Source organism: Salmo trutta, chromosome 35 (assembly GCF_901001165.1).
Source record: "Salmo trutta chromosome 35, fSalTru1.1, whole genome shotgun sequence".
NCBI classification, from domain to species: Eukaryota; Metazoa; Chordata; class Actinopteri; order Salmoniformes; family Salmonidae; genus Salmo; species Salmo trutta.
The window spans coordinates 17,720,224-17,747,048 of NC_042991.1; the positions used below are offsets into that span (position 1 = coordinate 17,720,224).

At 44.6% G+C, this 26,825-nt stretch overlaps 1 protein-coding gene and 1 long non-coding RNA gene across 5 annotated transcripts; one reads left to right on the forward strand and one right to left on the reverse strand.

Annotated features, from left to right (window-relative positions):
- Positions 1–13: 13 nt before the first annotated feature.
- On the forward strand, positions 14–26,796 carry LOC115174751 (CAD protein). Of its 4 annotated transcripts, XM_029733572.1 has the most exons (44): positions 14–505; positions 1,391–1,530; positions 1,638–1,767; positions 1,896–2,038; positions 2,256–2,397; positions 2,624–2,795; positions 3,338–3,523; positions 3,656–3,765; positions 3,853–3,995; positions 4,125–4,256; positions 4,458–4,691; positions 4,856–5,077; positions 5,299–5,487; positions 5,623–5,747; positions 5,846–5,979; positions 6,136–6,248; positions 6,345–6,595; positions 7,051–7,297; positions 7,408–7,506; positions 7,723–7,947; positions 8,093–8,275; positions 8,454–8,672; positions 8,830–8,997; positions 12,289–12,471; positions 12,567–12,671; positions 12,827–13,072; positions 13,506–13,587; positions 13,762–13,928; positions 14,086–14,250; positions 14,349–14,480; positions 14,845–15,046; positions 15,168–15,358; positions 15,521–15,754; positions 15,884–16,022; positions 16,186–16,227; positions 18,237–18,293; positions 18,734–18,927; positions 19,137–19,211; positions 24,849–25,061; positions 25,254–25,379; positions 25,559–25,714; positions 25,840–25,941; positions 26,020–26,114; positions 26,245–26,796. In XM_029733572.1, the coding sequence occupies exons 1-44, from the start codon at positions 424–426 to the stop codon at positions 26,342–26,344; spliced, it is 6,795 nt and encodes a 2,264-aa protein (XP_029589432.1). In that variant the 5' UTR covers positions 14–423; the 3' UTR covers positions 26,345–26,796. The 4 variants fall into 4 exon arrangements, with proteins under 4 accessions (XP_029589432.1, XP_029589434.1, XP_029589433.1 ...); XM_029733574.1 differs by lacking the exon at positions 18,237–18,293 and having other exon boundaries at positions 424–505; XM_029733573.1 differs by lacking the exon at positions 16,186–16,227 and having other exon boundaries at positions 424–505.
- On the reverse strand, positions 8,932–12,314 carry LOC115174754 (uncharacterized). The gene is made up of 3 exons (XR_003871836.1): positions 12,245–12,314; positions 9,439–9,516; positions 8,932–9,015 (listed from the first exon to the last, which is right to left on the reverse strand). It is a non-coding gene; the product is annotated as an uncharacterized LOC115174754 (long non-coding RNA).
- Positions 26,797–26,825: the final 29 nt, after the last annotated feature.

Here is a 26,825-nt window from a genome sequence, read left to right on the forward strand (position 1 = left end):
GGTGCCAGTCTTGAAAGGCGCCAGCCCTTTGAGATTGTCCCCTCCTTAAACGTGCTTACGCTCGTTTTTACGCTCTATGTAACCACGGCGAGGTCGCTGAAAAAGTTCCACACTGCTAAGGCGGCGTGCTGAGCAGTGTGGACTCAACGTTCAGCCTTCGAAATACAACATTTCGACGCATTTAACGCTTTCTTTTGTTTGAAAATAACATAATTTGTCTTAGTTTTAACATAGTCATTTTTCAAGGATTTTTTTTTTCTCGTGCATCCTCATTTGCATTTGGCCAGCGTGTTTCACGCGGGCAAGCATTGCGGAACGGAAGCATCCATCTGACCAAAAAGCTGATTATTGCTTTCCATAATTTAATAAAAACTTGTGTTCATTTTGCACAATTAAAGTATTGACATTTTTTATTTAAAAAAAATGGCAACCCTGATTTTAGAAGATGGGACCACCTTCAAGGGACGCCTTTTCGGGGCAAATGCGTCGGTGTCTGGTGAAGTTGGTAAGTCGTATTTTATAAGAAGGCAAATTAGCCCATTGATTTGCAACATCTGTCTAACTAGCTCATTTTAATATAATGACATCCTTGTTTATATTCTGACTGATCGCTATATGTTACCCACAAAGTCTAATTTGATAGGTAAAAGCAGCTCTTCACCCAACCGTCTCCGGTGTTTCGCGCGAAATGTTCAAGTTTGCGCTGTGGTGCAGTCTTTACTGCGTGTCTTCCCATGCAGAACATACTATTTCACAAGTTGGCACGTGGTCCCTGTTTTTTTGCGCAATGATGTGACATTTAAGATTGTATCCTGTATTTTAAACCTTTTATTCAGAAATTTGAATTACACCCAACAGTTAAGCTATTGTCTGTGAATGGTGCTGGACCATCTGACGTAAAAGAATAGGGGACAGTTTGATGAAGAAGCTTTAAATAAGGGTTAGAATCCACGTATGCCACATGATTGCGCAAATCACAGGGCCCTACCATGACCTATTGACTCCTTCCTTCATCACTATTTCGGTCCGTGGCGCAACTCGGTTTGACCTATTTATGAACATGTTTCGCCATTGCCCTATAAAGTATTTGTTGCTGTACCATGTCCCATACATTGTAATGGATATGTATCTAGCATCCATTTAGATTGTAAGATCCATTTCTTTCATTAGAATTACTGAAAGATTGGCTAATTAGATGTTATGCTCCCCTACAAATTAAGTTTAGTTTAGCCAATAAGGGTTTTGATTAAATAAATGGAGTGCAGTGCAAATGTCTAAAGTTCCAGTATCATTACCTTTCTCAATGTGCCAATCCTGAAATGTAGCACTTTTCACTGATTTACACTTTGCTATGAAAACTGGAACATTGACATGATTGTTTATTTTCCAGTGTTCCAGACAGGCATGGTGGGCTACCCAGAAGCCCTGACTGACCCGTCCTACAGGTGTCAGATCCTCACCTTCACCTACCCTCTGCAGGGCAACTATGGCATACCCCAGGATGAGGAGGGGGACTTTGGACTCAGCAAGGTGGGTGGAGTTGGCTGTTGGGACGAACAGAAATAATAGGTGGAAAAAATAAATATATTCATCCCAAGCTCCTGTTTGACTAATGTTCTATTCTGTTTTCCTCTCAGTGGTTTGAGTCTTCTAAGATCCACGCTGCAGCCCTCATCGTCGGAGAGGTCTCCCAGAACCCCAGCCACTGGAGCTCAGCCATGTCTCTGGACCAGTGGCTCAAAGAGCAGGGCATCCCTGGCCTAGAGGGTCAGTAGAGTTACCATTCTAAACATCCTAGTACTGTATCAAATGTCTGAATCTGTTTTGATGTGGTGCTGTTTACTGTAGTGTCTACAATCGAGGTTGTAGTTGATGCGCTTGCTGTGATACTGTAGGAGTTGACACCCGCAGTCTGACCAAGAAGATCCGTGAGAAGGGAACCATGCTGGGGAAGCTCGTTGTAGACGGAACCCTGGAAGCCGACGTTCCATTTGACAACCCTGACCAGAGGAACCTGGTCAAGGAGGTGTCCATGAAGGTAAGGCAGTGCTGTGTGTTTTAAGTTTGGTCCGGTCACACCTTTTTGTGTTTAGATCCTAAAACTTCCTCAATCGAATGCCAGTGGTTTTGTGTGGATTACATAACGCTGATCACGTTCCAAGTCTGTGAAAAGTCCAATGTTTTGTCTCTCACCACAGTAGATAAGCAGAGGCTTATCAGAACTAATACGTGCCTTGTCTGTCTGTGTTGAGCAGGTGCCCCTGGTGTTCAACCCCAGTGGTACTGTCAGGATCACAGCTGTAGACTGTGGCATTAAGTACAACCAGATCCGCTGCCTGTGTCAGAGAGGGGCCTGTGTCACCGTGGTGCCCTGGGATCACCCACTGAACAGCACAGGTTAGTCACAGCACTGGGTTTCATATACGATTCACAGAGACACTGTACCATCACTTCCTGTTCCCTTGTTTTCCCTCTTCTCTCACCTGCCTTGATCTTTACCTTGGAGCTTCTGACCTGCAAAGTTTTGTTTCAGCCATTCGATTATGAAGTTCTATTGCATGTGCAATAGTTAGTATTGTAATATTTGTTGTGGCTATGCTGACAAAGATGTGGTCCTTTCCAGATTTTGATGGGCTATTCATAAGCAACGGCCCTGGGGACCCCCAGTTCTGTAAGGAGACCATAAACAACGTGAGGAAGGTGGTGTGTGTGGATAACCCCAAGCCTGTGTTTGGTATCTGCCTGGGCCACCAGCTTCTCTCCCTCGTCATCGGCGCAAAAACCTACAAAATGAAGTTAGTACAGGGTACTAAATCTTAGTTGTGATTGGTGTCACTCTCTCTCTCTGCCTCCTCGGCTCTTAAGTTCTGCTTATTTTGTTTGTTTTGCTTCAAAGAGGACAGCCAGTGGTGCTGGCTGTTGGTGCTGTTATTTGGCCTCCTCCCTCAATGTCAGTGCTTCCCAGGGCCCCTCTTTATTTATCTGGGAGCATTCTGGTGTGAAATAAGCTTTTCTGCTTAGCGCAGCAGTCTGGATGCAGCCTAGTGCATTGCTGAGGTGCTGGAAAGGCCTGGTTTGTTTTGGTAAGACTCCTGGGATTGTTACTTTGTTAGCGTTCTGTTTGTCCAAGGCCAGATGAGATGCCAGCTTCCTTTTGTCCCTCTGGAATGTTTGGCCATGCAGCTGTACAGTCAGTGGGTGGAAACAGAACAGTTCACAGGGTTAATAGCAAGACCTTTGCAGTGTTCAAGTGTCAAGTAAGGATTCTGTGAAAATATAGGCCATTTAATATAGGCCATTAAAGAATAGAATTAGACTAAAACAACTCTGTTTTTAGGTATGGAAATCGTGGCCATAACCAGCCCTGCATCCACAAGGGCACGGATCGCTGTTTCATCACGTCTCAGAACCATGGCTTTGCTGTGGACCCTCTCACCCTGCCTCAGGGCTGGGATGTGCTCTTCACCAACGCCAATGACCAGACCAGTGAGGGCATTGTGCACAACACCAAACACCTATTCAGGTACAACTACGAACTCTTGTGCTGCTTCCAGCCTTTCAACTTGTTTCATTGGAATAAATGGTAGTCAACAAAATGACCCTCCAAGATACAGGAAATTGATAACCAGATATTTTTTTACCTGTGTCATTTCAGTGTCCAGTTCCACCCAGAGCACATGGCAGGCCCCACTGACCTGATCAGTCTATTTGACGTGTTTCTGGACACGGTTAGAGACCACAAGGAGGGCAAGAGTGGCAAACCAGGTTAGATGTGCGTTCATCTCCTCAACCCTTTTTACCTCTGTATTCCAGTTGTAGGCTATAGTAACGGCCCTCTCTCCCTCCCTGCAGTGAAGCAGAGACTGACGGAGCACCTGACCTACCCTGGGTCTCCCAAGCCGGAAGAGTTTGTTCGGCCACGCAAGGTCCTGATCCTGGGCTCTGGGGGCCTCTCCATCGGACAGGCTGGGGAGTTTGATTACTCTGGCTCTCAGGTGAGACAAACTGCCAACACCAGTGAAGACAAACAGCAAATGCCATGAGCCGTATAATTCAAGGTTGGTTCTCTCTAATTTAACAGTACTTGAACTAATCAGACAGTCGTCTATGTCCACCCCTCCAAGGCCATAAAAGCATTGAAGGAGGAGAACATTCAGACTGTGCTCATCAACCCCAACATCGCTACGGTTCAGACCTCCAAGGGACTGGCTGACAAGGTTTACTTCCTACCTCTCACCCCGGAGTACGTCACTGAGGTAAGGAAGGACACTGCTCCCTGAGCCACCCTCCAGTCATTTCAGATGAGTCCTCCACAAGCAGAGCGTGTGCATTAAAACTCTCAGATACTCAGAACTGATGGTAGAGAAGGAGCCTGTTTGTCCCACAAGTTGTCATTGATATTTGGTCATTCAGTCAAGGAGTGAGAACTGACCATCTGCCAAATTTCCTCTGTCCAGGTGATAAAGAATGAGCGTCCAGATGGGGTCCTCCTGACCTTCGGGGGGCAGACTGCTCTGAACTGCGGGGTGGAGCTGACCAAAAGGGGTGTCCTGGAGAAGTATGCGGTGCGTGTGCTGGGGACGCCAGTGGCCTCCATCGAGATGACTGAGGACAGGAAGATCTTTGTGGAGAAGATGGAGGAGATCAATGAACACGTGGCGCCCAGCGAGGCTGCTCTGTCTGTGGAGCAGGTAAGGAGAGGGGCTTGGGACAATGTCTCACTCCCTCACACACACATTGACCCATACTGAAACTATACTATTATTTTCTTGATTGTCACTTTATTCGTGGATTAGAACCAGCTTAATGTTTGACTACTGTGGGCTTTTGCTGTGTATTTTATTCTGTGTTGTAGGCGGTGGCGGCTGCAGAGCGTCTAGGCTACCCTGTCCTGGTGCGCTCTGCCTTTGCCCTGGGCGGACTGGGCTCTGGCTTCGCCAATAACAGTGAGGAGTTGACCTCTCTGGTGACCTCTGCCTTCGCCCACACCTCCCAGGTCCTAGTGGACAAGTCCCTGAAGGGCTGGAAGGAGATCGAGTATGAAGTGGTCAGAGACTCCTACGACAACTGTATCACCGTGAGTAGAGGGACGACACTATGCATGTGACTGTATTAAGGATCATTTTGAGAAAGTATACATTAGCAAATATATTACTATGTAAGTACCATGTTATTATGCATTTGACTGTATTACGGCTATAGATTATACATCGTAGTTTAAGTGTGAAGCCTCCTTATCAATGGAGACGCAAGATCGAATGTGATTAAAGTGTGTTTGTGTTTTCATCTGTGCTGTAGGTATGTAACATGGAGAACATTGACCCTCTGGGTATCCACACTGGGGAGTCCATCGTGGTGGCGCCCAGTCAGACGCTCAACGACTATGAGTACAACATGTTGAGGGACACCGCCATCAAGGTCATCAGACACCTGGGCATCGTGGGAGAGTGTAACATCCAGTACGCCCTCAACCCGGAGTCTGAGCAGGTAATGGTCCATACTGACGTTGTGAATCATTTTCTGAGAGTTTCTACTAGTGTTAAACCTCTGAAACATGCTCTGATATTTTTACAATAATGTTTATACTGTGTAGCAATCTAAATGGGTGTTTCTGTGCTGCAGTACTACATCATTGAGGTGAATGCTCGTCTGTCTCGGAGCTCAGCTCTGGCCAGTAAAGCTACAGGATATCCCCTGGCCTATGTGGCTGCCAAGCTGGGACTGGGCATCCCTCTACCTGTCCTCAAGTGAGTTTGGATTAAAGAGGTTAAGAATTTAATTTGGGTATTTATCTACTAATACCAAGGTTCTAACTGGTCATGGTAATGATTCTGGTCTTGTCCAGGAACTCGGTGACCAACCAGACCACGGCTAACTTTGAGCCCAGTCTGGACTACTGTGTGGTGAAGGTCCCTCGCTGGGATCTCAGCAAGTTCCTCCGTGTCAGCACCAAGATAGGCAGCTCCATGAAGAGCGTGGGTAAGTGGACGAGCACGGATGTGTTTTATTAATCTGATTGGGGAGCAGCACAGTGCCTTATATCTATAGAGGCAGATGATTCTACCACTTAGCGGCATTGCAGGTTTACACACTAAGGTTTTCGTTGATTAATCTACTTTGTCTGTGACCTTGTAGGAGAGGTGATGGCCATTGGCCGCAGCTTTGAGGAGGCCTTCCAGAAGGCTCTGCGGATGGTGGATGAGAACTGTGTGGGCTTTGACCACACCATCAAACCAGTGTCTGACGAGGTAAGCTCAGTCAGCACATTTTTCCCTGGCTTTTCCCCTCCTGGCTTCCTTTTTATGTGAACCGTTCTGACATGACTCTGTCCTTTGGTCTTACAGGAGCTGCAGACCCCAACAGACAAGCGTATCTTTGTGCTGGCAGCTGCTCTGAGGGCGGGCTACACAGTGGACCGCCTGTACGACCTGACCAAGATCGACCGCTGGTTCCTCCACAAGATGAAAAACATCGCGGACCATGAGAAGGTGCTGGAGTCGTACAACCAGGACGAGAGCGCAATGCCTCTGGAGGTGATGAGGAAAGCCAAGCAGCTGGGCTTCTCAGACAAACAGATCGCCCTGGCTGTGCAGAGGTACGGTACTGTGTTGTCAGAACGGTAGCCTGCTATTCGCACGCGTTTCAAAACATTAATAGTTGAGTCTGTTACATGAAGACTATCTCATAGAACCTCTACAAAGTGAGATGATCAAGATTGCTGTTGACTAAACTTGACTTGATTCTTCAGTGATGATACAATGGCGAGTCGGAACGGGACGCAGTGGGTCTCTGGGGATCACTGGGTCAGGGTCATGTTCTGTGTGTCTAGGTTCAGTTCCCTTAACCACTCTGGGCTAGGTGGGACGTAGTCGGTCTCTGGGGATCACTGGGTCAGGGTCATGTTCTGTGTGTCTAGGTTCAGTTCCCTTAAGCATCATGTTCTTCAGTTGACGACATCGAGGCATTTGTCTGAGAAGGGCCTGATTGATTTGAAATGTCTGTTTTTTTTAAATGAACTTGTCTGACCTTTGACCCTGCATCTCTCTCCAGCACGGAGCTGGCGATGAGGAAGCTGCGACATGATTGGAGCATCTTGCCGGTGGTGAAGCAGATCGACACTGTGGCAGCAGAGTGGCCAGCCCAGACCAACTACCTGTACCTGACCTATAATGGTACAGAGAGCGACCTGGGCTTCAGCGAGCCCCATGTAATGGTGATCGGCTCCGGCGTTTACCGCATTGGCAGCAGTGTGGAGTTTGACTGGTGTGCTGTGGGCTGCATTATGGAACTCAGGAAGGTATGACTATTTATACTTTTTACGGAAGAGCTCTTTTTGTTATTATTATGTTGATATTGTCATGATTTGCTGTGTGTGTGTGTGTGTGTGTGTGTGTCCCCCCCCCCCAGATGGGCTATAAAACCATCATGGTGAACTATAACCCAGAGACTGTCAGCACAGACTACGACATGTGCGACCGCCTCTACTTCGATGAGATCTCCTTTGAGGTAAGAGTGCTCGGCTGATGGCATGGTCCTAACTCACTTCAAACATTTTTATTTTGTAGTTTTTCTTCATACAATATATAGCAATCGCCAACATTCAAAGGTCCTAACTTACTTGATCTAATGCTTTTATCTCATAAACAAAGGACCTCAACACCTCCATCAACCCCTATTTAATGCATGGTATTATGCATGAACATGTCTCCTCCCTTCCTCCAGGTTGTAATGGACATCTATGAGATGGAGAACCCAGAGGGAGTGATCCTGTCCATGGGGGGCCAGCTGCCCAACAACATCGCCATGTCCCTCCACAGGCAGCAGTGTCGCATCCTGGGCACCTCCCCGGAGTTCATCGACTCTGCTGAGAACAGGTTCAAGTTCTCCCGCATGCTGGACACCATCGGCATCAGCCAGCCGCTGTGGAAGGAACTCACAGCGATTGAGGTAAGCACAGAACACTGCTTCTAATCTGTTTGGATTTCAAACTAGTAATGAAAAGGTTAAATGTCTTGGTTGTTGATGAGCAGTGCTATTTTGATCTCAAGTTAGATGGAAATTGTGAATTTGATGTAATATTGTATCCACCCAGTCGGCCATGAAGTTCTGTGAGACCGTGGGCTACCCGTGTCTGGTGCGTCCCTCCTACGTTCTGAGCGGAGCAGCCATGAACGTGGCGTACACAGACAGCGACCTGGAGAAGTACCTGAGCAGCGCTGTGGCCGTGTCCAAGGAATACCCTGTGGTAATCTCCAAGTTCATCCAGGAGGCCAAGGTATGACTCGGTAAATGCTTGACTACACAGATTGCAATGCCCTACTGCTTTGTCATTTAAAGGGATAATTCACTCAAATATAAATGACATTTTAATTTTCGATTTGTAAAAAAGTAGACTACCTTTTTAAATATCCAGTGAGCCTCTAGTTTGGACCTGACTGGCGTCTCTGTTTCAGGAGATAGATGTGGACGCGGTGGCGTGTGACGGTGTGGTGATGGCCATCGCCGTGTCAGAGCATGTGGAGAACGCTGGGGTGCACTCTGGGGACGCCACCCTGGTTACGCCCGCCCAGGATATCAACCAGAAGACCATGGAGCGCATCAAGGTGATCGTCCACGCCATCGGTCAGGAGCTGCAGGTCACCGGGCCCTTCAACCTGCAACTCATCGCTAAGGTAGTCTTTCTAAAGGACATTTTGGAGTTTCAAATCAGAGGTTGACGATCAATAACAAGTCAAACCGATAATCAACTACAACGAGTCAATCAAGATTTCTGGTACCTGCGCTGGCCACCTGTTGCCTTTAATTGCAACGAGTGTGTTTTCTGGACAGGATGACCAGCTGAAGGTGATCGAGTGCAACGTCCGAGTCTCCCGCTCCTTCCCGTTCGTCTCGAAGACACTGGGAGTGGATCTGGTCGCCCTGGCAACGCGTGTCATCATGGGAGAAGAGGTGGAGCCTGTGGGCCTGATGAAGGGAGTGGGCATCGTGGGCGTCAAGGTAACGGAGCAGACAAATCTAAAACAACCATTAAATAGCCAAGTTTTAATTACCTCCGCTGGTGATATTCAACTATAGTCTGACGGGGTTCAGATTTGAATAAAGGGGCTAGACATTTTCTCTTAAAACCAGTATTAAAAAAACAATTCACAAACACTATCTTAAAGCACTTTTATTAAAATTAAATGTTGCAAAAAGTTCATTTTAAGTGCTTTAAGATTAGCCTAGTTCAGTGCAAACAATTGTTTAAATAATGGAACACATTTGTACTTGTATCAAAGTTGATCTGCATCACATTAATTAATTTCTACTTTCCTGTCTGTTTTACTTGCATAGCTTAATCTTTAGTTTTTATTTACACATAGGAAACCTCTTATGGATGGCTTATCTCAGTTGACCAGAATCACATTATTTTCAATTTCATTGTTTTTACACACAAACCTTTTATACATGGCATATGTCCGTCTCTCTCTCCGCCGCATCAGTAGAGAACTGGTCCTATAGCCAACTGCACCACCTCTGTGGGGACAAACAAAATAAAATCTTGTTGCAAAGTTAGCTTTCCGTTTATCTAAAAACTCGGACATCACGGGAGTCATTTGTAGGCTACTGACAACTGAATGTAGTTGTGTAGGGCAGTGGCCTGTTTTGGTTTGGGCTCAAATCAGAGGAGACAATTACTTTTCTTAACATGATTGGCTTTTTAAATTATTTTTATCCTCCTCCTGTAGTCCCAAATTAAGTCTTCAAATCAATTGAAGGGACGTCACTAAAAAACAAACCTATGACACAAACTCCTCGTGTGTTGGCTTTCTTGTTGCGGAGAAAAGCCACCATCTGCCTAAGCTTACATAGGCTGCTCTCTTGAGAGCACTATTATCCTTGCTTAGCCACTGAACATCATTATGTAAAAGTAGATCATGATGCTCAGTAGACTACGAAACAAGCAATGTTGCAGGCTAGATGTTAATCAGATTAAGTTTATGATAGTCATAACTGAGTCAATGTTTTTTTTAGCTCACTGCTGAGTTAACCTGTTGGGGATAGGGGGTAGTATTTGCACGGCCGGATAAAAAACGTACCCGATTTAATCTGGTTACTACTCCTGCCCAGCAACTAGAATATGCATATAATTGTTTGATTTGGATAGAAAACACCCTAAAGTTTCTAAAACTGTTTGAATGGTGTCTGAGTATAACAGAACTCATTTGGCAGGCCAAAACCTGAGAAGATTCCAAACAGGAAGCGCTCTCTCTGACTATATCTTGGCCTTCTTGATCATCTCTAACCAAAACAGGGGATCTCTGGCATAACGTGACATTTTCTAACGCTCCCATAGGCTTTCAGAAGGCGCCAAAACGATGAATGGTGGCTTTGCAGGCCCTGGCTGAAAAACATTAGCGCATTTGGATAATGTCGATCTGAGGACAATGAGACTGGATGAGCGTGCACGAGCCGACACCATGTTTACTTTCTCTCTCTTCGAACAAAAACGACTCCTGGTCGGAATATTATCGCTTTTTTACGAGGAAAATAGCATAAATTATTTTAAACAGCGTTTGACATGCTTCGAAGTACGGTAATGGAATATTTTGAAATTTGTCACGAAACGCATCGGGCGCATCACCCTTCTTTACCCTTCGGATAGTGTCTTGAACGCACGAACAAAACGCCGCTATTTGGATTTAACTATGGATTATTTGGAACCAAACCAACATTTGTTATTGAAGTAGAAGTCCTGGGAGTGCATTCTGACGAAGAACAGCAAAGGTAATCAAACTTTTCTAATAGTAAATCGGAGTTTGGTGAGTACCACACTTGGTGGGTGTCAAAATAGCTAGCCTGTGATGGCCGGGCTATCTACTGAGAATATTGCAAAATGTGCTTTCACCGAAAAGCTATTTTAAAATCGGACATAGCGAGTGCATAAAGGAGTTCTGTATCTATAATTCTTAAAATAATTTATGTTTTTTGTGAACGTTTATCGTGAGTAATTTAGTAAATTCACCGGAAGTGTTCGGTAAGAATGCTAGTCACATGCTAATGTAAAAAGCTGGTTTTTGATATAAATATGAACTTGATTGAACAAAACATGCATGTATTGTATAACATAATGTCCTAGGATTGTCATCTGAAGATCATCAAAGGTTAGTGCTGCATTTAGCTGTGGTTTGTGTTTATGTGACATTATATGCTAGCTTGAAAAATGGGTGTCTGATTATTTCTGGCTGGGTACTCTGCTGACATAATCTAATGTTTTGCTTTCGTTGTAAAGCCTTTTTGAAATCGGACAGTGTGGTTAGATTAACGAGAGTCTTGTCTTTAAAATGGTGTAAAATAGTCATATGTTTGAGAAATTGAAGTAATAGCATTTCTAAGGTATTTGAATATCGCGCCACGGGATTACACTGGCTGTTGAGTAGGTGGGACGCACGCGTCCCACTGACCCAGAGAGGTTAAGCACAAAGCAAGTTCTAGTATATCTTCTTTGGGATTGGTGTCTCTTCCACGGGATGGTTGAGCGAACGTAGGCTAATGCGATTAGCATGAGGTTGTAAGTAACAAGAGTTTCCCTGGACATGGACATATCTGATATTGGCAGAAAGCTTAAATTATTGATAATCTAACTGCACTGTCCAATTTACAGTGAAAAAATACCATGATATTGTTCGAGAGTGCACAGTTTTGAACAAAGTTATTAATAAACAAATTAGGCATATTTGGGCAGTCTTGATACAAAATGCTGAACAGAAATGCAATGGTTCATTGGATCAGTCTTAAACTGTGCACATACGCTGCCATCTAGTGCCCAAAATCTAAATTGCACCTAGGCTGGAATAATACATTATAGCCTTTCTCTTGCTTTTCAAAGATGATGGCTAAAAAAAAATATTAGTTTCTTTATATTATCTTTTACCAGATCTAATGTGTTATTCTCCTACATTCCTTTCAAATTTCCACAAACTTCAAAGAGTTTCCTTTAAAATGGTACCAAGAATATGCATATCCTTACTTCAGGGCCTGAGCTACATGCAGTTAGATTTGGGTATGTCATTTTAGGCGAAAATGGATAAAGGGGGCGGATCCTTAGAGGATATCATACAGTGAAGGAGCCGATAGGCGGACAGACAGACCCTGTGCTTGTTAGCAGCTCAGTTCGGCTGTTTCTGGGATGTTGGGTGATTGACAGCACTTTATGGGTGGGACAACAGGCTCGCAGGCCGCCAGTTGAATAGTCTTGACTTACACGAACAACCTCCATATGTTTGAAAGTGTCTCTCTCTCTCTCAGGTCCCCCAGTTCTCGTTCTCTCGTCTGGCCGGGGCTGATGTGGTTCTGGGGGTAGAGATGACCAGCACTGGGGAGGTGGCCTGCTTTGGAGAGAACAGATACGAGGCCTATCTGAAGGCCATGCTCAGCACAGGCTTCAAGATCCCCAAGAAGAACATTTTGCTCTCCATCGGCAGTTATAAGGTGACTACAATGAGATATGTATGCATCTATAGCTAATTTTCATGGAAATTCATTTTGAGGCTAGCGCTACATAAATGTTCCTTGGTTGTTTCTAGAACAAGAGTGAGCTACTGCCTACTGTACAGGCTCTGGAGAGTCTAGGCTATGATTTGTATGCCAGTCTGGGGACCGCTGACTTCTACACTGAGCATGGAGTCAAGGTACATCAAATCTAGCCTAAGTCTCAACACTTCTCAACAAAGTATATCTTTTTTTTTTAAATCCCCTTCACATGATTTCCAGGAAAGATTTAACAATTTTCAGTTCACATTTTCTATTTACTTCCTGAATTAAACTGAAGCCCCTCACCCTTCAGGTGATGGCAGTGGACTGGCCGTTTGAGGAAGAGGAGAGCGACTGCCCCAACAAGGACAAGCAGAGGAACATCTTGGAATACCTGGAGGACCACCACTTTGACATGGTCATCAACCTCTCCATGAGGAACTCTGGAGGCCGACGCCTCTCCTCCTTTGTAACCAAAGGTTACCGCACCCGCCGCATGGCCATCGACTACTCAGTCCCCCTCATCATTGACATCAAGTGCACCAAGCTATTTTTCCAGGTAGATTTGTTTTTTATTTAACCAGGTAGGCCAGTTGAGAACAAGTTCTCATTCACAACTGCGACCTGGCCAAGACGAAGCAAAGCAGTGCGACAAAAACAACACAGAGTTACACATAAACAAACATACAGTCAATAACACAATAGAAAAATATATGTACGGTGTGTGTGCAAATGTAGAGGGGTAAGGCAATAAATAGGCCATAGAGGCGAAATAATTACAATTTAGCATCAACACTGGAGTGATAGATGTGCAGATGATGATGTACAAGTAGAGATACTGGGGTGAAAAAGTGCAAAAAGATAAATAACAACATGGGGATGAGGTAGTTTGGTGTGATGAAATGTTAGTCACAGATTTTTTGTTGTTGTTGCGCTAGCGATGATTGATTGCTGACTATCCTGATTGAATTGTGTGCTGCTGGGATTTGTAGGCGCTGCGTCTGGTTGGAGGCTTTCCGCCCGTCAAGACTCACGTGGACTGTATGACGTCACAGAAGTTGATTCGCCTGCCTGGTAAGCGGTAAAGCGCCTTTAAGATTGGGCTGTGACTAAAAAAGACTTAACTTAAAATACAATCCCCCTGCTTTCTTCCTGTATTCAGGCAATACATGATGGCTACTTCAGTCAAGCTGTGGAACTTCAGGGTTTCTGAACAGTTGTAATTGAGTCCCCTGTCCCCTGTCCCAGGTCTGATAGATGTGCACGTCCACCTGCGGGAACCGGGTGCCACTCACAAGGAGGACTTCTCCTCGGGCACAGCGGCTGCCCTAGCAGGGGGCGTCACAATGGTGTGTGCCATGCCCAACACGGCACCCGCCATCATCGACCTCAGCTCTCTCACCATGGTCCAGAAGGTAATGAGAGCATACATGGTCATTTAAGACATTCGCCACTGAATATTACAAATAAGTATGTTTCAGACATAAAATTCTTATAAAAATAAGAAAATCAACCAATGTAGTACTTAAAGGTTTACTCATTCACTGTTGATCCAATGTTTTGTCCGCTCAGCTTGCCAAGGCAGGGTGTCGCTGTGACTATGCCCTCTATGTCGGGGCGGCTTTAGACAATGCTTCCGTCTTACCCTCCATCGCCAACTCCGTCGCTGGGCTGAAGATGTATCTGAACGACACCTACTCCACTCTGAAGATGGACAATGTCTCAGTTTGGATGGAGGTAGGAGACTAATCAGCTGACTGAATTACGTCCTTGATTGATGTCATTCGCCAGTGTTTCTGTTGATCTGAGCAGTGCTTTCTCTTTCTGTGAACTAGCACTTTGAGAAATGGCCCAAGCACCTACCAATCGTGGCTCACGCAGAGAAGCAGACGGTGGCAGCCATCTTGATGGTGGCCCAGCTCTACCAGAGAGCTGTTCATATCTGCCACGTGGCCAAGAAGGAGGAGGTAAGATCATGGAACGCCTGGAACATCATGCATACAGATGGAGCACTGCTTTGGCTTTGTGTGGCCCATTCATAGTCTCCAGAGGGAATGAGGTGTCAACCAAGGCATACAAGTAACCTTTTAGTTGTAGTTTTTTGGAAGGAGTCATCGCCAATTCCATTCATTTAAGATCAACTGCAAGAACACAGCAGTAGCTACAAGACAAAGGATATAGCGCTGCTCATATGTTCTAAGAAGACTTTGCCTTCAGAAATGTGATCTATGCCATTGAAATGATTCATTATGAGCCAGAAACAGACCAGGATAGTATGTAATGAATTTGCTGCGTAATGGTTGGCATCTATTCCATCCTTCCCTTCCCCAGATTCTGATCATCCGCGTGGCCAAGCAGAAAGGCATCCAGGTGACGTGTGAGGTGGCGCCCCATCACCTCTTCCTGTGTGAGGAGAACGTGGCGGACATCGGGGACGGCCGGGCGCAGGTACGCCCCATGCTGGGAACCCGGGAGGACATGGAGGCCCTCTGGGAAAACATGGACATCATTGACTGCTTCGCAACCGACCACGGTGAGGAGGGCTACATTAACCCCTACCTTCAACATACTGCTTCAGTTTTTTTTATACTCAACTTGTAACTATGTTGACATACAACAGCCTTGATAATATTTCTGTATGTTTTGGCTAACAGCCCCCCATTCAGTGGAGGAGAAGAACTCTGAGAAGCCCCCCCCAGGCTACCCTGGCCTGGAGACCATGATGCCCCTCCTCCTCACCGCCGTCAGCGACGGGCGCCTCACCGTCGACGATATCATCAAGCGCTTGTACGACAACCCCCGCAAGATCTTCTCCCTGCCCGCACAGGACAACACTTATGTAGAGGTAGCTACAGACACACGGCAGTACATGTTTTTCCATGTATACTGGGCAACATGGCAAGGATTTATTCTCCTTGGGTTACCACATTGAAATACAAAGAGGGGTTGAAGGGACTGGCTTTTCAAGACAATTCTTGATGTCTAAAGACCTGCTGTCTCCCACCAGGTGGACCTGGAGCAGGAGTGGGTTATCCCCAAACACATGCAGTTCACCAAGTCCAAGTGGACGCCTTTCGAGGGCATGAAGGTGAAGGGAAAGGTCCGCAGAGTGGTTCTCAGAGGAGAGGTGGCCTACATCGACGGACAGGTGCTGGTCCCTCCTGGTTATGGAGAGGATGTGAAGACTTGGCCTGCACCCATCCCCACCCAGCCCCCTGAGCCGGTGAAAGAAGTCCAACAGGTACAGTCCCACCCATTTCCGTTCCGCCCTTTCACATAAGTGTGCTGCTATTCAACCTACAGTTATGTGATGTAGCATACTAGCAGGCATTGGCTGTGACAGGCATTGGCTATTGTGTGTCTGTGGCAGACCCCAGAGCACCCCCGGCTGACCTCGCCGTGTGAGGGCATCCGTACCCGTGCCCCGAGCCCTCGCCGCTCCGCTGGGGATGGCCGCTACATGCTCCCACCCCGTATCCACAGGTCATCTGACCCAGGCATTACACCAGGTACTACCACTCCCAGAACCCCTTCTCTCCCCCAGAGCCTGGTTGTCACTTAACTGAAGTTGCCTCAATAGTTTCTTACACAGCTGAGCGCCTGCTTGTTGTGGCAAAGTGCTTTGTGAATGTCTGTTTCAATAAATTGGATATTCACTGTGTCCATCTACAGGTTTTAGGACAATACACACAAAATGGCGCTTGGATTTTGTTGGTAAACCTTTTAGTCTGCATCTATGAACCTACTGATCATGTGATTTAAGCGCACTGTATATAAAGTGTTTTCTGATAAAGCAAATCGTTTGAGTCTCTACTGTAGGCAGCATGGTCAATTAGTACTAAGAGGAGTACATTTTATTATTTTTAAATGAGGTCTAAATAAACTCAGCAAAAAAAAGAAACGTCCCATTTTCAGGACCCTGTTTTTCAAAGAATTCGTAAAAATTCAAATAACTTCACAGATCTTCCTTGAAGGGTTTAAACACTGTTTCCCATGCTTGTTCAATGAACGATAAACAATTAATGAACATGCACCTGTGGAACGGTCGTTAAGACAATAATAGCTTACAGACGGTAGGCAATTAAGGTCACAGTTATGAAAACTTAGGACACTAAAGAGGACTTTCTACTGACTCTGAAAAACACCAAAAGAAAGATGCCCAGGGTCCCTGCTCATCAGCGTGAACGTGCCTTAGGCATGCTGCAAGAAGGTGAGGACTGCAGATGTGGCCAGGGCAATAAATTGCAATGTCCGTACTGTGAGATACCTGAGACAGAACAGACAGCTGATCGTCCTTGCCGTGGCAGACAACGTGTAACACCTGCACAGGATCAGTACGTCTCAACATCACACCTGCAGGACAGGTACAGGATGGCAACACAACTGCCTGAGTTACACCAGGAACGTACAATCCCTCCATCAGTGCCCAGACTGCCCGCAATAGGCTGAGAGGCTGGACTGAGGGCTTGTAGGCCTGTTGTAAGGCAGGTCCTCACCAGACATCACCAGCAACAGCGTTGCCTATGGGCACAAACCCACCGTCGCTGGACCAGACAGGACTGGCAAAAAGGGCTCTTCACTGACGAGTCGCGGTTTTGCCTCACCAGGGGTGATGGTCGGATTCGCGTTTATCGTCAAAGGAATGAGCGTTACACCGAGGCCTGTACTCTGGAGGGGGATCGATTTGGAGGTGGAGGGTCTGGGATGGTGTGTCACAGCATCATCGGGCTGAGCTTGTCATTGCAGGCAATCTCAATGCTGTGCGTTACAGGGAAGACATCCTCCTCCCTCATGTGGTGCCTTTCCTCCAGGCTCATCCTGACATGACCCTCCAGTATGACAATGCCACCAGCCATACTGCTCGTTCTGTTCGTGATTTCCTGCAAGACAGGAATGTCAGTGTTCTGCCATGGCCAGCGAAGAGCCCGGATCTCAATCCCATTAAGCACATCTGGGACCTGTTGGATCGGAGGATGAAGGCTAGGGCCATCTCCCCCCCCCCCCCCCCCCCCCCACAGAAATGTCCGGGAACTTGCAGGTGCCTTGGTGGAAGAGTGGCGTAACATCTCACAGCAAGAACTGGCAAATCTGGTGCAGTCCCTGAGATGCACTGTAGTACTTCATGCAGCTGGTGGCCACACCAGATACTGACTGTTACTTTTGATTTTGACCCCCCCCCCCCCCCCCCCCCCCCCCCCTTGTTCAGGGACACATTATTCAATTTCTGTTAGTCATGTGTCTGTGGAACTTGTTCAGTTTCTCAGTTGTTGAATCTTGTCATGTTCATACAAATATTTACACATGTTAAGTTTGCTGAAAATAAATGCAGTTGACAGTGAGAGGACGTTTCTTTTTTTGCTGAGTTTATAATGGTCAACCTACAGCTCTCTGATGCTGAAGATCTTTTAGTCGGCCATTTGCTATGCTCTTTCTTCACCCGTTACCAAGACTGTTCAATCACAGCCACTATCGGATGATTTTAGTTTGAAATGAATGATGAGTTGTTGATTAACGTTTGATTCACGTCACTGTCTTTGTAAGAAATAATGGCTGGATGAAATTATGCTCAATGCCACAATCGCAAACGTATTAATAACCCAAATGATACTTGCGTTTCATGTCAGTATACTGGCTAACCGCTATAGTATTGTCTAAATGACCGTAGTTTTGTATCGTCTCTCTAACACTTTTGTGTTCTAACTCTGTCATGATATTCTAAATAGCTGAAGATTCAAGGGAAAGAGCATTAAGAAGAGCATTTGAAGAAGATTTAAAAGAAGGTTTGACGCTTGTTTTAGTGCAGCTCTGCTGTTACGCCTAACACTAACCTCTTGCCTAGATGTGCCATCTTTGCGACTGTTTGGTGTAATTCTGGCAATGCATTCCAATGGAGTTATACTGGTAGTTGCTTTGGTGAACACTTGCATTGCATGATTGGTTGTAGAGATGCTAGAGAGGTTGTAATTTACATTCCTTCCCATTAGTTGCTGCACTATCCATGTCGCTTTGCTTGGAGTGGACTGCTTTCCTAACGCTTGGACCATTTCGAAAGGGACAAACTTGCTTTGAAATATGGTGTAATCAGTGCTTTTGTTGGTCGCGCATCAGGAAATAGAAACGACTGCAGTCCTTTTAGGAGATGCTGCTGAACTAATGAATATTAACACACGTTAGATTTCTCCTGTGGTATTTGAAGTGTTTGCTGTTTCTCTGTCCCCAGAGATGGCCCCCGTAGCTGGGGATGGCTCCAGCCATCCCCCTCCCCTGGCCAGGGTCCTGTCCCCCCGGACTGAGGCAGGGTTGGGAGTAGCAGCAGTGCAGCCCCAGACCCTGACCCACCTTCAGACCTCCCCCCTACTCCACCCCCTAGTGGGACAACACATCCTCTCTGTCAGGCAGTTCAGCAAGGAACAGGTACTCCACATAAATGGCCAGGGAAAGATTTACTCAAGAACATGTGCTTTTACATTTATGAAAATTGATATTAAAATGTATGTCAATTGTAAAATATTTTGTCTAATATATTTTTCGTTATGGTGGACCCCAGTAAGACTAGCTGTTGCTAATGGGGATCCTAACACAGCGAATGGAGAAAACAAATCTAAAATTTGTATCTATTTCAGATTTCTCACTTGTTTAATGTGGCCCATACTCTTCGCCTGATGATTCAGAAAGAGAGAACCCTGGACATCCTGAAGGTAAAGAGTCCTTTCAAACTCTAATGTAAAGAACAACAGTGCGGTAATACTTAAGGATGTACCGATTTTACTGATACACATCGGTCCCTGGTTCAAATTTGGGGGGGAAACGACTGCATTGGTCTGCGGACCCCAAACCGATCCAAATGTAGCATGCATCGGTCAGGAAATCGACTCAAACGTTCAGAATCGCTGATTCACACATTAGTTTTAGTCATATTTAGTGCTGTGGCAATTTTGTCAGCTGGTTATTGTCATGCAAAAGTCTGCCATTAATTTACATAAACATGTTTGGCATCTCCAGGCTTCCACGCCTGCAAGCCATTGATGCGTTCCTTTGGAATTACATATATTATTTTGTTGATTAATTACATTTTAATATACCGTAATTTCCGGACTATAAGCCGCTACTTTTTTCCCACGCTTTGAACCTCGCGGCTTAAACAATGACGCAGCTAATATATGGATTTTTCCCACTTTCAAATACTTAAAAAAAAAACACATTCTGTGACGGGCTCAGTTTTTTGGCGGCATGAAGCTTTCATTAGACCAATGAAATTGCCGAACGGGTTAAGGTCAAACAACTTTTTTTGTTTACTGTTTAGATTAAATCGAGCGCTCTCAAACTTCCCATCATTCTGATTACGGTAGTCATTTTGTCACCCTCATCATGGCAAAGACACGGAGAAATGCATATGATGCAGCTTTCAAGTTGAAGGCGATTGATCTGGCTGTTGGAAAAGGAAATAGAGCTGCTGCACGGGAGCTTGGTCTGGAGTAATGACTTTCTTGGTAGGCTACTGTTTACTGCTATTTTTTTTTTTTTTGTTACAAGCCGTGTTTCGTTAAAGCCTGTGTAATGTTCATTTGTTTCAATGTACCGGTAGGCACCTGCGGCTTATAGACGTGCGGCTTATTTATGTTCAAAATAATACTTTTTTTTTAATTCAGTGGGTGTGGCTTATATTCAGGTGCGCTTAATAGTCCGGAAATTACGGTACACATCACAATAAATCCATTATTTATGTTAGTCCGGTCTAAAGAAACATTATGTAATGAAGAAAATGCATTACTGTAGAACAGTATAAGAGTTGGCCTACTGTAGGTTTATGTTATCTGGCTATGCTCCATGCCATAGGCTTTAGACTTGTTCATTTAGCTGACAAGATATGCTGAAGTTCTGTGCCATTGTTTTATGATTTTATAGTAAGAAGAATTTAATTTGGCTGAATAAAATAAAGGATATTTTTCCCCATTTAGAGAGCAACTGCACATATGAAGTAGTTATCTTGAGCATGAAAGTGATCATTTGAAACAGGTCCTATATGCTACATTTAGAGTTATTTGGCAACTTCAGTTGTGAATGATAAAAACCTTAGTCTTAGAAATCTGTGTGTGTATGGGCGGGCTGCATGGTGCGACTAGGCTATTGATCTCAGAAGGTAGCAAAAAAGCTTGTTCTCTGTTCCTTGCCTCAGGCTGCACAGCTGTTCTCTGAAGGGATCATATTTTCACTCATCAGACTATATTCTCAATTTAATCTTGTCTCTACTATGTAAAATTTGATTTAGAATGTCCCGTTTTCAAATAGGAGCATGTGCTTAATACGAGCAGCTGAGAAATAAATATTAGAGCTCTTATTTCATTCCAAGCATCAACCACTTTTAAGGAACATGCTCTCACTGCCCCAACGGGTGATATTCCACCCAAACTCTGTATTACGAGGATCTTTAAAATCAAATACAAAGCCTACAATTAGTGACTAACTGTAATGAACCAACAGCATCGCCTAGGGCTTTCCGTTCTCTCCCAGACTCATTGATAGACATTTTGGAGCGTAGCATAAGGTAACCGGTACGTCCAGTATGGGTAATATAGTCCACACTCAATGGTGATTCCTTACATTTGTTTAATTTTGGAGTATAGGCTAGACCAATTATATAGCAAAGACCTCTTAAATCAGTTTTGTTTATCTGCCATACCTAATATGTGGTAGGCTATGTATTGTTTAACATTTTAATTCAGTTTTTTGGTTGGGGTTTGGGCTCATAAGCCTATGCAGAAGCTCTAATAAGCATATGGGTGTTTTTGAATTAATCATCACCTTTAGAAATTGCTGTCCATTTCGTTGTTAGGCTTTGAAACATCCATGTTTTACACTGTTTCAACCTGCCAATTGATCTGTGAGGTGAGTTTTTATTTTATTTTTAACTACGATAGGCCGATTGTTTGATTTTCGTTGCCAGAGGTTAGAGGGACAATAGAGCCCTGAGTACCAGCATTAGGACCTGATGACCGTTAGCATGTTGGGGACCACCAGAGCATGTCCAGAGTGATAAAAGGAAATTACCATGAATTTTACTGTGGTTATAATACGGTCACTGCAACAGCCCTACTCATCTCTTTCTACCTTCATCAAAATACCTCATTTTGTGTGTCCTCTCCTTCAGTGTTGAACTAAGCATGTACGTTGCCTTCAGAAAGTATTCATACCACTTTTTCCACATTTTGTTGTTACAGCCTGAATTTAAAATGGATTCATTTTAGATTTTTTTTTTTGTCACTGGCCTACACACAATGCCCCATGTCATCAAAGTGGAATGTCATTTTTGAAATTTTTACTAATTAAATAAATGAAACTGAACTGTCTTGAGTTCATAAGTATTCAATTCCTTTTTTATGGCAAGACTAAGTTCAGGGGTAAAAATGTGCTTAACTAGTCATAAGTTGCATGGACTCACTCTGCAATAAGTGATTTTTGAATGACCACATCCATCTCTGTACCCTACACATACAGTTATCTGTAAGGTCAAGCAGTGAATTTCAAACACCGATTCAGCCATAAAGACAAGGGAGATTTTCCAATGCCTCGCAAAGAATGGTACCTATTGGTAGACGGGTACACATTTTTTTAAATATTTTTTTAAGCGGGCATTGAATATCCCTTTGAGCATGGTAAAGTCATTAATTGCACTTTGGATGGTGTAACTTAGTCACTACAAAGATACAGGCGTCCTTCGTAACGCAGTTGTTGGAGAGGAAGGAAACCGCTCAGGGATTTCACCATGAGGCCAAGGGTGACTTTAAAACGGTTCGAGTTTATTGGTTGTGATAGAACTGAGGATGAATCCACAACACTGTAGTTACTCCACAACACAAACCTAATTGACAGAATGAAAAGGAAGCCTGTACAGAATTTTAAAAAATCCGAAACATGCATCCAGTTTGCAACAAGGCACTAAAGGTAATACTGCAAAAAATTAGGCAAAACGATTAACTTTTTAACCAGAATACAAAGTGTTATTTTGGGGCAAATATTACACATTGAGTACCATTCCATGTTTTCAAGCATAAGAGGAAAACCTGGTTAACTGCTTTCAACCCGACACTGGGAGATTTAATTCACCTTTCAGCAGGACAATAACCTACAACACAAGGCCAAATATACACTGGCGTTGCTTACCAAGAAGACAGTGAATGTTCTTGAGTGGCAGAGTTACAGTTTTGACTTGAATCTACTTGAAAATCTATGGCAAGGCATGAAAATGGTTGTCTAGCAATGATCAACAACCAATTTGACAGAGCTTGAAGAATTTTGAAAAGACTAATGGGCAAATGCTTACCAATCCAGGTGTGGAAAAAGCTCTTAGACTTACCCAGAAAGACTCCCAGCTGTAATTGCTGCCAAAGGTGCTTCTACAAAGTATTGTCAGGGGTATGTGAACTTATGTAAATGAGAGATTTCTGTATTTCACTTTCAATAAATTAGTAAACATGTATAAATTTACTATCAACGTATACGGGACGCGCTTCAGCCCAGCTTGAAACGAAAAGGGGAAATCGGGTGCTCGGCTGAGGGACTTGAAAATCGGAGCCTTGAAGGCAATTCATCCCGAAAACGTAAGCCTATTGTTTGCTAGTCCCGTCAATAAATACATCGGATTTATGCAGCAACGGTGCTCCTTTTTCTTTATTCTTTCACATAGTCACCAGGTGAAGTATTCTGGGGTAAGGAATGTTTTAGGTTTTCACTGTCATTATGGGGTATTGTGTGTAGATGGGTGAAAGAGATTGGTTTAATCAATTTTGAATTCAAGCTGTAATGTACAACGTAGAATAAGTCGAGGGCTATGAATACTTTCTGAAGGCACTGTGACAGTCATTTTGAATGCCACAACCCCAGGGAATATCAGTAGCTTAGTCAAACTGCCCTGCTTTGCATGCTGACCACCGTGAGGTAGGCGGCCTGTTCCTGACCGTTCACATCTGCGCGGCACCGTCCACATTCAAATGCTAAATTAGCTTGTGGGATATTAGGCTTTATTAAGTGACAACTTATGTAATTTGTTAGGTTATCTATATGCTGTTGGTATTGGTGTTTTACCTGAATAAAAGTAGGCTACCGGAGACGACTAGCTGTAGGCTACCTGCTGAATGGGGCTTTCAATAGATTTTCAGGTTCACCATATTTTTAGATGATTTCATTATAAGGACAGCAATCACTTTGCGAGGTGCACTGCATGGCCAAAACGGGAGAAATGAAGCTCATCAAAGTGGTCAAAACCATTCGATTTTGAGATGGGGATGAATGCCAAAGTTGTGTGTGTGTGTGTGTGTGAGAATATGTATGAGTGTGTGTGTGTAGTGTACAATATATGATGAACAAGTGACGTCAAAGGATCATAGCTTTCATCTGGTCAGTCTCATGGAAAGAGCATGTTTTTGTAAACTATAAATATTGGTACATTAGCGGTTCATACACTTAATCTGCAAAAATGATGAGTTAACTACTGCTTGGTGTTTTCAGAACTAAAGTGGGGGGGGGGACAAAAACAGGCTGCACCCCATCCACCCCCTTAACTGGTAGATGCCTAGTATCTCTTATGGCTCAGATCAGGTGTCTACGTAGTACATACACTATAGACATGCGTTATTTACATACACAAGCTCCGTCAGCAGCTGATTTTAGAATGGAAAATGTGTGTTTATGCAACAAATGTTAGTGCATCGACTTGTTCTTTAATCAATCCGAATCGCACCAACTCGTTTCAAACTAAAACGTATTGGAGCCCATGTATCTAGATGGGTATCGAATCGTCTTGAAAGGGAAATGTGTACATCCCTAGTAATACTCAGACAAGCTGTGATTTGTCACAGTAGAAATTGCAGGAGAGAAACTAATTTCAGAGAAGCCAGTTGGGCCGTTCCATAAAGCCCACTGTTGTCACCCAGGGTTTGAGTCATCAGCAGGACCTCAGCAGGAAGCATGACTAAGTTCTGATTTCGCTCTGGTTCTGTCGTCCTTGGAGTGAGATGAGCCATCGCCCTTCAGATGAAACACACAGGAGCAGGTGTGCTGTTTTTTAAAAATAACAAAACTACCAGTCCTATTCGAAATGACATCACATGGTACTTGACATCATTAAATCCAGACAACAATACAAGCAACACCTGCCACCTGTTTGTCTATGCTTAAAGATCACATAGAACTAGTTTTGCCACTCGGGTCAGTAAATCTCTGTTGTAAGAATATGGAAATGCTGTGTGTGCCCTGAAATGCCTGAAAGCTGAGCTCAGAGAAATGTTGTACACTAGTCTGTTATTTGTCTTAGACCCCTCTGTGTGTTACTCTCTCAGGGTAAGGTGATGGCGTCCATGTTCTACGAAGTCAGCACGCGCACCAGCAGCTCGTTTGCGGCGGCCATGCAGCGTCTGGGCGGCTCTGTGGTTCATTTCTGCGAGGCCACCTCCTCGTCGCAGAAGGGTGAATCTCTGGCCGACTCGGTCCAGACCATGAGCTGCTATGCTGACGTCCTGGTGCTCCGACACCCCATGCCAGGGGCTGTAGAGGTGAGCAGTGGTGTCGATTTGCCATGTTACAACTTCACTTAAACTTGCCCTGTCATGTTCATTAGGCAAGATGTTCTGAGAACACTTTGAAGCAAGAGGTGGTACCACCTAAACACTGAGCACGTCTCTTGTATCAGTTATTGAGTGAGAAGCTGCACTTGCTGTATCTGACATGTTTATCGCCACCTGTAGTCTGCAGCGAGGCATTGCCGGAAGCCAGTGATCAACGCTGGGGATGGGGTCGGGGAGCACCCCACTCAGGCCCTGCTGGATGTGTTCACCATCAGAGAGGAGCTGGGCACGGTCAACGGCATGACGGTGAGACGAGCCCTCAAACCTCTGCTTTTTATGTTCTGACAGTGTTTTTATATGAAACGGAACTGTAAGATCTGGAATTTGACTGGGTTTTTTTCATTTCTAATCAGCCGCTCCTTGGTGACGGCAGCCCTGCCTGCTAAGTTAACATAGCCAATGTCCTGACTGGTCTGTCTCTGTAGATCACCATGGTAGGAGACCTGAAGCACGGACGCACTGTGCATTCCCTGGCCAGGCTGCTCACCCAGTACAGGATCACTCTGCGCTACGTTGCCCCAAAGAACCTGCACATGCCCTCCGAGATCATCGACTTTGTGGCCTCCAAAGGCATCAAGCAGGTGGGTGGATCACAAGGTGTCTCTGAATCAAAAATGTCAATGGCACAGACTTCTAGTATGTAGGTGTCCTTTTCGCATGGCATGCACTGCATAAAGCACTAAACTATGTCCTTGTGGCTGTGCAGGAAGAGTTTGAGAGCATCGAGGAGGCACTGCCTGACACTGACGTGCTCTACATTACCAGGATCCAGAAGGAGAGGTTTTCCTCAGAGGAAGAGTACAAAGCGGTAAGGATGGGGTTTCACTAACCTGTGAGGCTGACCTTAGTGTTTGATCAGTGCTAAAGGACTTTTGTTTTCATCCAGTGCTTCGGTCAGTTCATCCTTACCCCACACATCATGACTGGAGCCAAGAGGAAGATGGTGGTGATGCATCCTCTACCGAGAGTCAATGAGATCAGGTACGGCTGTTCCCCTAGATTACAATGCATCGATCTTCATTATATCTCATTTGATTCACTAATGTTTGCAAATTCTGGTTAATGAATTAAGTGGGGTGATTTAGCGTCATGTTTACTTTCTCTCTTGCAGTGCGGAAGTGGACACAGATCCTCGTGCTGCCTACTTCCGGCAGGCTGAGAACGGCATGTATATCCGCATGGCCCTCCTGGCCACAGTGATGGGTAGATGAGGTGTGTGTATATAGTGGACACGACACTGTTAGGACTGCAAAACCAACCGGGACCAATTGAGAAATCAATAATAATCAAATTGCTCCAACAGTCAATACAGTCATGTTTGGTGTGTACTCTTGAATCCTGTTTTTTCTTTTTTTTTTCACCTCCCAGATTGAATTAGTATTGTCAGTTAACAACAATTACGGTTTTGACTGTTACATGGATTGTTTCATCATTGAGTACAATTTGAGAAACATGTTTCATAGAACCATTATCAATATGTAGTTTATAGAAGTTTATTTCTGTGTCGCTGTTGACGAGTCATCTGTGGTTTTATTGTATGGGGAAATGGAATACATACTGCTCATCAGAAGGTGGACCCATTGCAGAACATCCTTTTTATGCAGGAGAATTGTTATGCTGATTGTGCTTTATAAATAATATAATAAAATGTCAACACTTTCAAGGGTTTTGTACATGAGTTTATTCCATTAA

Coding starts and splice junctions, on each gene's coding strand:
- LOC115174751 (XM_029733572.1), top strand. CDS start 424: ATGGCAACCCTGATTTTAGAAGATGGGACCACCTTCAAGGGACGCCTT. Junction 19,212..24,848: donor GAACCCTGGACATCCTGAAG/GTAAAGAGTCCT, acceptor TTACTCTCTCAG/GGTAAGGTGATGGCGTCCAT. Junction 25,380..25,558: donor GCACGGTCAACGGCATGACG/GTGAGACGAGCC, acceptor CTGTCTCTGTAG/ATCACCATGGTAGGAGACCT.